This window comes from Urocampus carinirostris, chromosome 15 (assembly GCF_059441175.1).
Source record: "Urocampus carinirostris isolate Australia breed hairy pipefish chromosome 15, RoL_Ucar_1.0, whole genome shotgun sequence".
In the NCBI taxonomy this organism is placed as follows: domain Eukaryota; kingdom Metazoa; phylum Chordata; class Actinopteri; order Syngnathiformes; family Syngnathidae; genus Urocampus; species Urocampus carinirostris.
This window is the reverse complement of record NC_142363.1, coordinates 18,247,704-18,264,123: the sequence shown is the minus strand read 5'-3', so window position 1 is coordinate 18,264,123 and position 16,420 is coordinate 18,247,704. Positions and strand designations below refer to the sequence as shown.

At 38.2% G+C, this 16,420-nt stretch overlaps 1 protein-coding gene across 1 annotated transcript; it reads right to left on the bottom strand.

Moving 5' to 3' along the window:
* Positions 1 to 1,213: 1,213 nt before the first annotated feature.
* On the bottom strand, positions 1,214 to 14,145 carry dlst (dihydrolipoamide S-succinyltransferase). Its single transcript, XM_088353930.1, has 15 exons — positions 13,980 to 14,145; positions 11,977 to 12,010; positions 11,856 to 11,895; positions 11,185 to 11,246; positions 10,740 to 10,814; positions 10,591 to 10,646; positions 10,290 to 10,398; positions 10,032 to 10,211; positions 9,647 to 9,723; positions 9,449 to 9,546; positions 5,060 to 5,190; positions 4,751 to 4,824; positions 3,062 to 3,145; positions 2,828 to 2,995; positions 1,214 to 1,797 (listed from the first exon to the last, which is right to left on the bottom strand). The coding sequence occupies exons 1-15, from the start codon at positions 14,040 to 14,042 to the stop codon at positions 1,663 to 1,665; spliced, it is 1,386 nt and encodes a 461-aa protein (XP_088210056.1). The 5' UTR covers positions 14,043 to 14,145; the 3' UTR covers positions 1,214 to 1,662.
* Between the last annotated feature and the right edge of the window lie 2,275 nt (positions 14,146 to 16,420).

Genomic DNA, 16,420 nt, shown 5'->3' with positions numbered 1-16,420 from the left:
CAACGGTGTCATTTTTACGCACTTTATTTGACCTTTTATTAATTTAAAAGTGTGGTCTATATAGTCAGACTGAAAGGAACCACGGTAATGGAAATAAGTGCAAGGCTTTTCAGGCACTTCAGCCAAAATTCAAGCGTTTTTCTGACCTTGAAAACAAAATAAAATTCAAGCATTTTCAATTTCAAGGACCTGTACGGTCGCTGTAATTAGCGCACCAGTTAAGCATTTGTAAAATGACGTTATTACCATGTTGTTTTTATATTACCAGATTGTTGGAAGCATGGTTTAATAGACTTAGTCAACCTTAAAAAAAAATCTATATAATTTACTAGAAAATCTCAAATACCCAGCACTCGTGACCTATGTTCCCTCTAAACTGCGCGCGTGCGCAATTGAGCACAAGAAAATCTATTCAGCGCAATGTTCCCTCTATGCTGCGTGTGGGCGTAATTGCGCACTACCCAGAGCTTTTCCGCGCACAAGAAAATCTAGCCAGCTCACAAAAATCAGGGCTCGAAATTGCTAATTAAGAAGCGAATTCAGTCAAAGTTACAGTGCATGAAGGTAAAAATACAAGGGTTCCCCTGACGTTGTCATCTAAATGTGGTATTTGGAAGTCTACATTGTACTTCCACTAAAAAATGTGATCAAATACAGTTGTGTATAGTGCAACAGACTAAGTAGGCCCCCCAAAATGTTAGTATTATGCGACAAAAGATACCAGGAAAAAAAAGAAATGGAAATCTTGTGAAAGAATTGTTGTAAAAACAAATGACGTTTGTAGGCCGTACATCTTTTGCAATAATACATTAGTCATTCATTCAAAAATGAAAAAAAAATTGCATTGCCGGAAAATCAGCAAAATGTAACTTGATGTCAAGTTTTGGGCATGTTTGATAATGAATTATATTGCCACACTTGGGATTATGGTGGCTCACTGTTGTTTCAAGCGTTGCTCACCGACTTTGTGTGAACGCTCAGACCCGTGGAAAATTACAGGGAACATTGCTCGTGACTTATTTTTGGAACAGGCACCTCGGCTGTCCTTAGGGGGACATGTGGTGGCCGACAGCACCACCAGGTTGGAGCCCGCAGATCTTCATTAGAGATGATTTATGAATATGTACTTACTGAGCAACTGTACACAACTACATATTCTCAGAAACCAGAACCAATTCGTTTCAATGAGAAAGTTACAAAGACCGCTTTCCAATCCAGTAATGTAGATTTTTATTAAAACATTTTCTCTTAAATATTCTATCGGAGCATTAAGATGTTCCACATTGTTGTGTAATGCTTTCAATTATCCAATTAACTCATCTTTGGACATTATATTGTGTTCCTTGGTTTGAATACACTATTATTCCTTCAAGGAGCAGGCTAAAGCCAGTTTTGTCATCCCATGATAATAATAAGCGCATTTCATGTAGAAAATGACATACAAGATTGAATATATTTGATCTCTAGACCAGAACCTGGGAAATCCTCAAACAATACCAAACCCTTAGAATTACAGCCAGCTTCATATTGCACAACCCGACTGCTTTCAACAGAAAAAAAATCGATCCACAAATGTCTTTTAGTGGGTGGAGCCACTGGTGGTGAGGGGCGGTTCAGTCGGTCGGGCCTGGTGCCGGTTGGACGGCGGGGGCAAGTGAGGTCTTACATGTCGAGGAGCAGCACCCTAGGGTCTTCCACAACAGATTTGATCTTGCGCAGGAAAGTGACTGCCTCCCTTCCGTCGACCAGGCGGTGATCGTACGTCAGGGCCACGTACATCATCGGACGGATCTCCACCTACAAAAAACAAGAAAGATTGCAAGGCAAGGGTCAGGAGTGCTAAATATGTCCATACGACACTATAGTAAATGAAGTACTGCTGACAAAAAAATATATTTTTTTGGGGGGCCAATGTTGGCCCCTTTTGTGTGTCTACTACAAAAAAATCTCCTGAACTAAATATCAAATTTGGTGCTTAAAAACAGGGACCCATTATAAAATGTTTCCTTCACTACAAAAAAAACTACAGGAGTAGTTCTAAAATACTACTATATTAATACCATAATACAGAAACGCTACAACTGAAACAAAGAAATGCTATAACAGACATATGGTAAAAATATCACCAAAGTAGTAGTACAAAAATACTACAAAAAACTACACTAATGCTAAAAAAAAAAATAGTACAAATTTAATACTAAAACAGTGCCATCATAAAAAGATACAAGATATACTTTAAAAATACTATTAGTGACACTATAATGCAAAAATACAGAATTACTACAAAAAATACAATTTCAGCAGTACAAAATGCTACTAATGAACCATGTCAAACATTACTACAGTAAAATTAAAAAAGTACAGAAATGCTACAAAATCCATCTACAGCAGTACTACAAAAATACTAATATAGAAATACTACACAAATAGCAAATTTAGTTCTCAAAAAGGGACTAAATATATTTTGTTTTAATTTTGTTAAAAAACAATATGAAAATAAATATAACATGCGCATGTCTGGATATAAATGTATTCATAAATATAAATGAGGCAAAAATGGATACGTGTGAAAACCTTTTCGACACCCTCTTATAAATATACTGGACAATAGCAGTGAATTGTACCTGTAATTTCAATTTGGTGGAATAAGAGCTCCACCCTGTGGTACTTTATTGAACTGCAACACTTAACAAATTGCTCTTGTTGCATTGATTGTAAAATCAACCACATATTTGACCATTACATGAATAAAAACATTGAAATTCTACTGTGGTTGATTAACCAAATCAATTTTTACCACTCGTTCAGAAGCTCAAATAACATGCACCTTGCCAGCCACTGCCACAGGCCTGTCAAATATGCCATGCATTCCCAAGATGGCAGACTGAGGCGGGTTGATGATGGGTGTGCCGAACAAGGAGCCGAAGACGCCGCCATTGCTGATGGTGAACGTTCCTCCGTCCATGTCCTCCACCGCCAGCTCGTTCTTGCGGGCCTTTCAATGAATGATCGAATGAGCTTGCGCCATGTTTCACATTCAAACTAGTTTCGCAATACAAACCTTTTCGCCCAACATATTGATGGTCTTCTCAATGTCAGCAAAATTCATTCCCTCCACATTCCTGATGACGGGAACCACCAGGCCCTGAGAGAGGAGGAAGTGCCGTTTAACTAGGGCGGCAACGATTAGTCGACAAAAAAATCAATAATAGAAATAGTCAACAATGAATTTCATAGAAATGGTGTCTCTGTCTCGAGCTGTAACTAATAGAAATGACAGCATCATTATCACGTACGCGCAACAAAGCTATGGTTTGGAAGCACCTGGATAAGTCAGATTAAAAGACTTATGTGTGTGTATGAATACAGACGCTGCCCTACTTATGAACGAGATTGGTTCGGAACTATCGTGAGCTGAATTTGTTTGTAAGTTGCTTCAGTGCTATATTTTGTATGTTTATGGTTTATATAAATTTTTGTTTAAGACTTTTATAAGTAACCTATATTGCTTTGTACAAAAAATAAACAATTCATAAAATAACATGCTCTATAAAAGATAAGTAAAGTGAAGTTTCACTTATTTTTGGAAGATGTTCTTCAAGAGGTCCTCCTCTGTGGTAAAAAGTGGCCGAAAAAGTTTCTCAACCGCATCAAGCTTTCTTATTCCACTTTCATTTCAAATGAAACGGATTGCCTCTTCTTTAAACCTTACACCAACCATATTGAATGGATGCACGAGATATTAAACGATAAAAAGTTCTTAGCTCGCTGGAGATAACAGTATAGAATGTTTACACACGAACTAGGAAGAGGAATTCTTCTTCGGGGTGAATGCTGGGTGACATCTCAAAGCGCCAATTGCCGGTAGCGGCGGGAAAAAGCACAAAAGCACACAATACAAAATCTAACTTATAGCAATATCCAGATAACTTTTGACACCCCAAAAAAAAATTTGTATCAACCGCTTTTTCTAAGTCGAATGGTCGGAAGTAGGAGACCGTCTATATATATATATATATATGTGCCTGTCAAGAACTAAGTGGAAAATTTACTTAATTTTGCTTAAAAAAGCAGTCAAACTAAAATAATCACCCCGAGTCCAGACTTTTTTTAATGTGAAAAATCAGTGTAAAAAAAAAAAAAAAAAACAACAAAAAACAGATGTTTTGTAAGGGTCAAAAAGCGGCAGTCTCAACACATAAATTAAGTGTTGGCAGGTATGCATAATATTTGTTTTATTTACTGTTCTACTGCTGCTAAGCAGCCTGTTCTTGGTTTGGTTGGTTAGATTCCTTAACCACTATGCTCATAGGGGCAACATTTCCTGAGCTGCGTCTTGCGCAAGTACAGCATGGTGGCTCCCAGCCCTTTCCAGGCCAACATAGATAAAACAGGTTTAATTTATTATTGTTATTTGTTATTACCCTGTCTCTAAAAAACACAAGAAGTTTATTTAGAGATTCATATCTCTACTGGCCAAGCACAGTGTTTAATTGGTTTGAGACAGGGCATTTTTATCTATATTTTTGTAGCAATTCGCAGTATTTTCAATAAAGAGATGCATTTTACTTTGTACCCATTTTTTTGGCTTATCGTTTGCCTCATAATTAAATCAACTTCATGTTAAATTTATGTAAAAATTATCATGCGCATATTTGGATAATAGTTTCCGATTTTTATAGTAGTCGTAAGTTGCAGCCCTATGTTTAACACTACCAACCAAGATGACACACAAATACTCTCGACTTACCTTTGGGGTAGCCACAGCCACGCTGATGTCCACGTAGTCCCTGTACACGATCTCTTTGGTTGTGTCATCAATTACTAGGAAAGGGGGGAAAAATAAAAAATAAAAAACTTTTTATTGCCTTATATAAACACACCACTTTTACGGACCACAGTGCTCAATTGTGGCTGCCCTAAGTAGGCATCTAATGGAAAATTACGCCTTTCTGAGAGCACTGACGGTTTTGAGAAGATAGAGGACGACGACTAAGCAGCAGCATGCAAAGACCCGCAAAAGCGTGATGGCGAATTTCCTACGCGGTGAAAATCGTACCAGCATTGACGGCAGGTTGGTCAGTCAGAGCGTAGGCAGCTGCCTTCACGAAGGCAGACATGAAGCCGAGCTTGATGTTGTGCTTCTTCAGGAAGGCGTCTTTATAAGACTTTCTCATCTCTGAGATGTTGCTACAGGGGTGAGCGACAAACACATGTTAACACAATTTTCAGCAAATGCGGTGTTCACCATACATAGGAAGATTCTGGCGGGCCACCAGGGTTTAATTGGTCCAGCCAGCATCATAAACTTGCATTATTATCAAAAATATTTACACATTTTATATATATATATATATATATATATATATAAGGCAAATTTAATCAGAACGTGAAAATGTGGTGCTACCATTGCATACAATTAGAAACCTTCGCACAGAGTAGAAAAAACTTTGGCGGACAATTGACTTAACTGTAGCTCATAAATTGCACGTTACAATCACCTCCTGTAAACCATCATACAAGAACCAGTATCAGGTCACAGCAGGAATCACAAAAGAAGAGGTACTGATGTTTAACACTGTAATTTAATTTAAATTATCGATTAGTGTTAAATTACATTTAAAACTCATATCAGGTTTGGTCTGTTGACTCGCCTGCACGATAACTAAAAATAGTACAGCGGCAGAACGACACAAGTTAGTTTTTGCCTAGTTAGATGACGAGCATATTTTGCATTAAACTCATGTCTCGTTTAGCATGCTTTGTGGGTGTGACTTGTTTACTGTGTCATTTTCCTAATCAGTGCATTCATGATGCAATAATTTACAAGAGAACACATTCATTGATTTTGCTCTAAAAAATACACAAGATTGATGCAACTGAATTTTAAATGTACAAAATGTTCCTGCTCCCTAGGTCCCTTCTAGACTGTCCATTCACCAGGGTTTCAAAAAATTCTATGGGAAACACCAACAGTCATGTGCCATTACTAGATATTGACATAGAAATTATAGGATTAGCAGATCATTATTGGATCATATTTTAAAGGGATACAATGGGATGATCTTTGTCAGTGATAACAATATTATGAACATTGTATGCAAAGAGATTAGAAGTAGCACTCCAGGATAAACACGTGATAAATAAGCAAAAAAGAAAGATAAAAGAATGACAGGATAAATATTAAAAATATACAAGGTAGTGCAAGGTTGTAAAGACTGGCCTAAGTTGTAAGTAAGATTTGCTTTCGGAATTATAGTGCAATAAAAAGTTATTCAATACCATTTGGCAGCAACAAAATTCCCCTAAGTCTATACATAAGATATGAATACCCATTTTTCCATTATGATACATAACTATACAGACGCTCCCCTACTTACAACCAGGGTTGGGTAGGGTTACTTTAACTGGATTACTTTCAATTACTTTTGGATAACCCAATACCAAATATGCTAATAAAAGACAAAAGAAACTAAATATGAATAAAATGACTAAATTTGGTGCAGGCTTGGGGAGTAACGGAATACATGGAACGGCAAAAATGATGTTGGCAAGCTGTTTGGATTTATTTTCATTTTGTTTCTGTCGCATTTTCCCTACGGGGATGAATAAAGTATCTATCTATCTAGTTTTGCCGGAGATCAAAGCCAGGAGAGAAAGCTTACCACGTGTTGTGAGTCATAACTTTATTCATGTTTAGTTTATTTTGTCTTTTATTAGCATATTTGGTATTGGAGTAATCCAAAAGTAATTGAAAGTAATCAAGTTAAAGTAACCCACCCAACCCTGCTTACGACCATTTGACTTTCGTAAAACAGAAGATACCAACATTTTTTGGGGGATGTCGAAAAATATCCGGACATTGCTGTAAGTTAGATCTTGTATTGTGTGCTTCTTTTCCAGTACAGGACATTACTCTGGTGCTTCTTTCCGCCACTACCGGCGTGTGGCGCTGTGAGAGGTCACCCAGAATCCACCCGGAAGTAAAAAAAAAAAATCTGCTTCCACTTCCTAGTTTGTGTGTAAACACCTGTGCTTCACCTACTTGTAATCCCACTGTTGCCACCAATGTAGCGTGTAGTTTTGTGTGGGTAATGGATTGCTCCTTGTTCATGAAAAAAATACTCAGAAACATTTCTGGTCTTTTTGGAGAGCGACAACCGTCAGCACCCGTCTAACGAACTCTCTCCAAAACTTAACTTTCTCGCTCCCATACACTCTCGCACCAACTCTCACGACATTCGTCGCCCTACTAACATCATTCATGGGCACCTCACATTCCAAGCCTACACCATCGTCAGCGCGCTAAGAATATCTCGTGCATCCATTCAATATGGTTGGTGTGAAATATGGGAAGAGGCGAGCAGTTACTTTTGAGATGAAAGCGGAATAGGAAAGCTTGATGCGGTTGAGAAAATGGCTTGGCTCTCTTTTTTTTCCGTCCACTCTTACCAAGGAGGAGGACCTCTTGAAGTGCAACTCCCGAAAGTAGGTTAAACTCAACTTTATCTTTATAGAGCATATTATTTTTTGAAAAGTTTAGTTTTTAGTACAAAACAAGGCAGGTTACTTCCAAAAGGCTTAAGCATACTTGTTTGAACCTTAAACATAAAAAATATAGCACTGAGGCAAATTACGAACAAATTCAACTTACAAACGATTGTCCGGAACCTATCTCGTTCGTGAGTAGGACAGTGTCTGTATCATTAGTTATCCATAAAATTAAAAAGTAGTCCGGCTAGTAACACCGTGACTACTATTGAAATCCTTAGAAATATGTGTACTAGTGATGGATATTTTATTTCTACATCATGACAGTCAGAATTTGCTGCAAGATACAAAATTAAATTAAAATATTAAATAAAAAAAACATGAGCTTGAAAACAAGATAATGGGTCTTTTGAAAAGCTATCGCAACAGACCTGCTTATCATTTTACCTTTGCTTGTTCTTCACTTTTATCTTTATTTCTAATTGTTTGTTTTCCTGTCTGCTAAGCTCTAGGGTTTCTCCGCTAACACAATTAGCCCCTCCCAAGACACTGACTGGGTGAGAAAGGAGAGAAGAAGCGATAAAAATCTTCACTTTCCCGAGTGTGTAAATCTTATTGGGCTGACATAAAAGCCCATATCTTTGGAGGCCGCCTTTCCACTCAGGCCACGGGTCTCTGCGGGCCCCCTAGACACAGTGCGTTTGGTCCGCATGCTTCGGCTCCAGATGAGACCAGGTCTGCAAAGTCTTCCTCCAGACTGTCAATGTCAATTTGATTAGGACGCGCGGAAAAAGCTTCAACGTCCGAAAGCTGACACCGCACATTTGCCAAGGAAAGAAATCCTCAAAGTGTCCTCTTGAGCGCTCGGGGCGTGCGCAGACAATAACACTTCCTTTTAAATTAATAAAGCTCGTTTTAACATTTCTTATCTTGGCTTTAGATGGATTGATGACCAAATATTTACATTGTGGTCTTCAAAAGGAGATCCGGTTTCAAATAGCTTTTCCTGTTGCTAGATTCACATCTTTTTCTTAAGTATCATGGATTGAAAAACAATAGTGAGCACACACCTAGCTAGGCAAGTGAAATGCGCGAATATGTTAAAATATACATGTCATAAATAATAGTGAAAAGGTGTGCAAACTCAAACCAACGACTCACATTAACTACAACAATTTATCCTCTGAAACCATACAAGGATGCATACTCAACTCTTGAGAACTGCTGATGTGAAAACCGAGACACACAATGATAGTGCCATTGGTACTGGTTGCCCACACAATCGGTTTTTAAATGACGGAATCGGATCGGAACAAAATGCCATTATTTTAATGCCAGTTTAAGGAAAATTATTCTGTTTGGCTTTATGGGTACTTTTTATTTTCCTGTGCTATTGGTATAGATGACTTTGCCAGAGTGTCAGAAAATACGTATACAACAATATTTTTCTTGAAAATTGATTCAATCAACGCCATTTAATCTTTTTTGTCATGGTTTCCAAACAGGCAGGAATGGTGAACCTCTAAAATAAGGTGGTATCAAACAGATACCTTGTTTCAATACTCATCCATTTCTTACAAAAATTGACACATGGGCTACATATGTCAAGAGGTTAAAAATCTGAAATGTGTGTAACGTATTCATCTTTTGAACTAAAATACAAATCTTGTTTGTTTATAATGTTCTTCCACTCTAATAAAACAATGTTTGAATGCATGGCACTGTTTTTAGGCCAATTTAATTGAATTTAGTTCATTATTATTGATAAATAATATATTAAGATAAATACATTCCAAACCCTTTTGTGTGAAGGGACTTTTCGTTTTTTTGTTTGCGGGTTTGTAGGATGTGTGTTGCTGGTTGCATCACAAAGATCAGAGCACAAGATTGAAGAAACTAGCCTTTAGAACAAATCGGGCGCCATAACCACCGAATAATGTTTCTGAAAATTTCTTACCTCATGTCAATCTCATTAAAGGTAGTCAACATTGCGCAGGTGGTTTGGGCTTCCTTCAGCCTCTGGGCAATTCGCAATCTCATGCGGTTCATCTTGACCTGAAATCACATACATGACATCAGCTTATAGCAATCAATTATTCCTCACTCATTAAGCCATTCAAATGATCTCCTGGTCCGTTTTGCTCTCAATGTTCACCCTGCTCTCTGTGCGGGCGGCTTTCGCTACTCCTCCTTCTGCAGGAACTGCTGCTGTGGTGGGCTTGATGGCTGACACTGGAAAAAGTCAAACGAGAAAGCCAGTGTGAATCATGCAATTTGCTGATTCTCAAGTATATCCACAACTTACACACGTAATAGGTCTGCAATATTCACAGAGCAGGCGTGTTGGCGCCATTTTTAACAAACTTTTTCATAATTTAATGCGTGTGCTATCAATGTAGACTGCCAAGAAACATGACCACAATAATAAATATTTACAAGCACATCACACATTTTCAAACCTTGAAAATACATTAAAATTCAAGCATTTTCAAGGATTTCAAGCATCCGTATGAAACCTGCTCACAACACAGCCCGCTAACCTGGTTTGGAGTCCATAGGTTGTGCTGGCACAGGTGGCACGGGGGGCATGGTGGTGGGTATGGGGCCAAAACTTGAAGTGGGGGGAGGAGGTGGAGGAGGTGGAGGAGGAGCATCAGAAGCTGGGGAAGGGGCAGCGGCGGCTGGGGCTTCGGCGGCTGCTGCAGCTGGAGCACCTCCGGCTAAAAGGTGAGAGAAGACAACCCAAAATAAAATCACCTTTCGTTTTCACATCATGCATCGACAATCAAGGTACATACGGCCTTTTTGCAGCTTAAAGAGAGGCGTTCCTCCCTCGACTTTGCCTCCATCAGGAACCAAAAGCTCCAAGATCACTCCTGAAGCAGGAGAAGGAACTTGAACTGATGTCTAGCGGAAAAGAAAAGGAGAAAAGGAAAACGGTTAAAAAATATATATAACATTTCATTTCACATTTATTCATTCCAAGTCAGCAGCACAAATGTAGCCCCACTTTACAAGATGATGAAAATGCTGGTTTAAATTTTGATTGACAGCCACTAAAGCATTTAAAGATCTAGGTTGCGGGCGAGTGGTGTTTACCTTATCAGTCTCAATCTCACACACCACCTCATCTTCTGACACGGTGTCCCCGACAGCTGCAGGAAGAGAAGTTGGCATCACAATCAAATTGGTGACGAGTAACAGCAAAGATTTTATTTAACTTTTGCGTCAAGAAAAAAATAAGTTACCTTTTTCCCACCTTACGTCCCCTTCTGTAACAGACTCCGCAAAGGCAGGGGTCTTAATGGTGAGGACTTCATCTCCTGGGCCACAAACACAAGATTACAACTACAGTCCCAAATATTGGTTCTAAATTGTGCACTTGTAGGTTAGTACGTATAGTATTCAGATGCCTGAAGTTTTACGCGTTTTACACCCCCAAAAAATACAGGGCTCAACAGTGTTATCAATCTACCTTCAAACGTGGACTCATTTTAGACTTCGTGCAGGTCAAAATAAACAAGTAAAAAAAATGGTAGTGTTTTGAGTTACAGGCCATGTTTTGAGCATACAAAAATGTATGTCTTTTATTGTGTTGTGTTTTTGCGGTTTTGCAAAAGGGTAAGGCCAAATACAGTGCTGTGACAAAAACTAAAAAAAAAGTGGTGCACAATCATAAAATACGATACATACTGTAGGCAACAGAGGTCCTGAAGTACTGAATTTGGAAGACACTGGTGCGTGGATTTGATTTTCTGTAGAAGATAAAGAACATTGGTTAAGAATTGAATTGTTCAATGTTCATACATTAAATGACATCTTCCAACCAGCAAATATGTTTGCATTCAAGTTAGAGATAGACAACTCCATGAAATATTACCATGATAAATATATTGGCATTTCTTAATATTAAAAAAGCTATCTTTAAAAACGGAATAAAATACTTGCTGCACAGTGTGTTGTCATGGGAAAATTCTCCTAATTAGTGAGTTGAGTGTGTGGCCTCTCTCTTCAGGCTCATAACTGGCAAGAAATGTGTAACCATCCCGTGCAAATTTTCTGGCCCCTTGGGGCATTAATAACAGTTTTGGTGTTGATATTTTTTTTCCACATGATACAACTTACAAAATTTACTGAAAAGTAGAAGGGAATAATTTATTTTGTTGTTGATGAAAGTTCTTTTTAAATCAATATTTTTTGGGACAACAAATAAAAAGTATATTTTGGTACAAAAATATTGTTTGCATTTATTGCTATTTCTATATAAATCACAATTGATCATTTTTTTCTACTTTTTTCCATCCCAAATCAAAAGTGAAAGGCAAAACGGGTTGTTCCTCTCTAAACGTTGTGTGTACTCTTACACAGTGTTCTTGGCAGGAAAAGGGTAGCTAGTTGATATAGCTGCAAGGAAAAATAACAAGCCATCAGTAAATTGACAAGAGCAACAAACACTAATGCATAAAAGAATGACTTGACAAATACCTGCCGCTCCTCGGCGAGTCAATACATTATTTCCCTATGTAAAGAAAAACACTGTAAAACAGTGCAAAGCGAACACTAACCCAATAGTAAGAATTGCGTTTTTAACCTCAAAATACCAATGTTTTTCTAATGGTGAGCCAAGCGTAAATTAGGCAACATTAACATTTGCAATCTTAAAATTTGCAACCTTAAAATCCCAATGCATTAAAAAGGCAATCTGTTTTCTAAAGGTAGTATTTTAAAACGAGTTTGAACTTAAATTTCTTGTGCATGAAAACACGTTGTCTTTAAAACCATCATTGGAGCAATCATAAAAAATACTATGCTGCACGTACACCTCAGGCCACCCAATCACATACCCAAGTTTGTCATTGCGTGACGGTTAAGGGAGGAATTGAAAAACATGCAAAGATGTGAGACGGTGTACAAACAGAACATACCAGTTAAGTCAACCAGTGAATCCTACGCATTCTTCACAATACTGGAATTTATTTTTAATCTTACAATGTCAAAAAATCAGATTTCTAGTCTCAAAAACCTAGTTCAGCAGAGAACATTAGTATGTTCATGCATTTCAGAATATAAAAAAAGAAATCTCACATTGTAGTTTAGTTGCGAACATTTTTGTATTAGAAATCTACACACTAAACTCAAGTTGGAGGGTTGTCTGGAATAAATATTGAGAATAGGATTCGAGCAATATGGCAGCCTCCTATTTTCCTAAAGTGTATGCTTATAGCTGAAGAGAAAGGCTAAGAAAAAAAGGACGATTTACATTAGGGCTACAACCAACAGTTATTTTTCAAAGTTATTAATTTGTCAAGTATTTTATCGATTGATCAGATAAAATTAAAAAAAATGTTTTTGTTTCACTCCATGAATTGCGAAACTGAAAATGTTTTATACCTCCATAAAAATGTAGAGACTGATTGGCCCCGATGATGCAAATGTTATTTTGCAAAGAGAAAAAGCAAATAGCATCAGTAAGGCCAAAACTATGCACTGCACATAAGAAATTAGCTCAAAATAGTTCATAAAAATGTGTAAGTTTAACAGTATTGGGGAATTTTAATTGACACAATGTAACTACTTGCAATTAACACATTTTGGTTTTGATTCAAGCTAAGATAATTTCTCTTAAATCATAAACGATAACAAAAAAAGTTATTGTTGAGAAAATTAAATTGAGTTTCTGGAGTCTTGCTCAAAACAAGAAAAAAACCCTCACCCACATAAATAAATGAAAAGTCGTCTATAAACATAGTTGTACATTCATTTTATAAACTGTTGTTGCGGTCGACCCATGGATCAGTTGTTGCGCTTCTAAATCGTTTCGCATTGAAATGGCATTCGTGAGACTACACAATAGTTGGAGGGCAAACGATGAGTTGATGCACTACTAATTTGCATTGCAAGTGCCACTTGTGAAACTACCGAATGAACGTCAGAAATAGCAATTCTGGGTCAAAGGTAACACCTTAAACGTTTCTCCTGCTGACACAAGCAACCCTGCTGTACATGGATATCACAAAAATAATTCCTGGTCAATTCTACTTCAACCAGTTCCCTTATTTCCTTGACTTCTACATTTTACTACATTGAGATTGTTGATAAATTCTGAATAGGGCTGATTTCCAATCAGATACATTAGTCAAGTTAGGGACATTAAATCGAACTAAGAAAATAACATACATTTGGTGAGCAGACAATAGCATGCTAGCTAGTTAGCGACTAATAAAACGTTTAGCTTTAATTCTATGGCAGACTTTCAAGACTCAAAAGAATATTGATTGACGTTTACGAAAATTAGTGTAAAATAGTTGTTAGGAGAGAGAAAACAAGTTAAAAGGCAAAATGTCAGACTGCCCTTGGCTCACAATGTTAAGGCCTGCTATGTGGCTCGTAGTTGCGAAGCTAATGCTAGCGACGACAGAGGCGAAACCAACGCCCGCCCGGTAGTTCTCCGACCAAGAGGAGCTTCCCCGTGTCGCCCTTTGGCATACCTGGCGGATAGCAGACAGAGAGCGACCGAAATTACTGGAGAGACACCGGGAACGGGACAACATGATGTCCGTGTGACAGCTACCCGTCAACAGAGGGGAGCGGGTCAAACAGTCGGCTTGCGGGGACTAGGAGAAAAGGAGGAAACGTTGTGGGACAAACCAAGTGTTTTCAAAAAGAGGGGTGTAACGCACTGGATGGTTTCTTCCACGTATAATAGTTTTGTGACTGTCACCAACGTATGCTTGGTTGTGGTAGTTGACAAGGACGTAGTTTACGACGACAGGATTGGCTATGACTTGAATTAAATTCTAAATTTTATTTTTATTGTCATTTTACAATTAAAAAACTTTGAGCTCTACCACAAGTGCACGCATTAATAGGAATATGAAAAATGTACAGTAAAAAATAGATTAAATAGAATAAAATAAGGTATGGCCACGTTGGTACTGTTTTGTGATTGGATGCTATCAGGGTTGGGTAGGGTTACTTTAACTGGATTACTTTCAATTACTTCTGGATTACTCCAATACCAAATATACTAATAAAAGACAAAAGAAACGGAATCTGAATAAAATTACTAAATTTTGTGCAGGCTTGGGGAGTAACGGAATACATGGAACGGCAAAAATGATGTTGGCAAGCTGTTTGGATTTATTTTCATTTGTTTCTGTCACATTTTATGTTAGTTTTGCAGGAGATCAAAGAGATCAAAGCCAGGAGAGAAAGTTACCAGGTGCTGTGAGTCATAATTTTATTCATATTTAGTTTCTTTTGTCTTTTATAGCATATTTGGTATTGGAGTAATCCAAAAGTAATTTAAAGTAATCAAGTTAAAGTAACCCTACCCTACCCTGGATGCTATACTCACGGAGACGGCTTAAAAGGCTGGCGGGAGCAGCTTGGATCGGTATCTCAAAAATGGCAACATTATTTCGCATCCCACCCACAGTGTAAGGCTTGTATCTCTTATCCAAAATAAACTGACGGTATTTTGTCACAGTTCACGGGTGCCCAAACCTCTTGGGTCATAGGTGCACCACTTCCTGTGGTGTGTCCTGGGCAAGTTCAGCCTGGCGGAGCTCATCCCTCTCCAGGCGTTTTTTAGGGGTGGGAGGGGTTTGCTCTCCCACATGATACTGATTGTACTTGATTCTATGTCTACCAGGAGCAGAAGCCTCCTGCTCTGACTCAGATACAGCGCCTTCATCATCTGGTTGCCGTAGTTCTTTTCAGTGTAATATGTCATCCCACTCTTCAGAGATGATCCGCACCTCCGCGTCGCCGGGTAGCAACATGTGATAATCTACCTAGGTAGGTAGGTTGGTCATATCCCTCAAGAGGGGTGACCTACAGCAAGACAAACACATACAATAACAAAGAAAATAAAAGGGGGGAAAAAAAGCAAAAAAGAACAAACAAAATCTTTTTGGGACCAACCTTGGTCATATCCCTCAAGAGGGGTGACCGACAGCAAGACAAACACATACAATAACAAAGAAAATGAAAGGGGGGAAAAAAAGCAAAAAAAACACACATATTTTTTTGGGGACCATGGCCAACCCAATTGCCCAAACACCCAAACAAGTTAGGCACCTAAGTTGGTCATGCTTTCGTCCCTCCAGATGAAAAATGTGATAATATGTGATAATACTAATATTAAATCATATATATATATATATATATATATATATATATATATATATATATATATATAGAGAGAGAGAGAGAGAGAGAGAGAGAGAGAGAGAGAGAGAGAGAGAGAGAGAGAGAGAGGGGGGGGGGGGGGGGGGGCAGCACGTGCTTGCGTGGGTTTCCTCCGGGCACTATATATATATATATATATATATATATATATATATATATATATATATATATATATATATATATATATATATATATATATATATATATATATATATATATGTATGTGGGCAGCACGGCGGTGCAGTGGTTAGCGCTTGTGCGGCACAGTTCATGTCATGGGAACCTGTCGTGGGTTCAAATCCAGCTCCAGACTTCCTGTGCGGAGTTTGTATGTTCTCCCCGTGCTTGCGTGGGTTTCCTCCGGGCACTCAGGTTTCCTCCCACATTCCAAAAACATGCATTTCAGGTGAATTGGCCAGTCCAAATTGTCCCTAGGTGTGAATGAGCGAATGAGTTGTCTGTCCCTGTGTGCCCTGCGATTGGCTGGCAACCAGTTCAGGGTGTCCCCTGCCCACTGCCCGGAGATGGCTGGGATGGGCTCCAGCCCCCCCGCGACCCTAATGAGGAAAAAGCGGTATGGCTAATGAGATGAGATGAGATATATATGTATGTATGTATGTATGTATGTATGTATGTATGTATGTATGTATGTATGTATGTATGTATGTATGTATGTATGTATGTATGTATGTATGTATGTATGTATGTATGTATGTATGTATGTATGTATGTATGT

Coding starts and splice junctions, on each gene's coding strand:
- dlst (XM_088353930.1), bottom strand. CDS start 14,042: ATGTTGTCCCGTTCCCGGTGTCTCTCCAGTAATTTCGGTCGCTCTCTG. Junction 10,399..10,590: donor GTGAGATTGAGACTGATAAG/GTAAACACCACT, acceptor CTTTTCCGCTAG/ACATCAGTTCAAGTTCCTTC. Junction 9,724..10,031: donor ACCTATGGACTCCAAACCAG/GTTAGCGGGCTG, acceptor GACTTTTTCCAG/TGTCAGCCATCAAGCCCACC.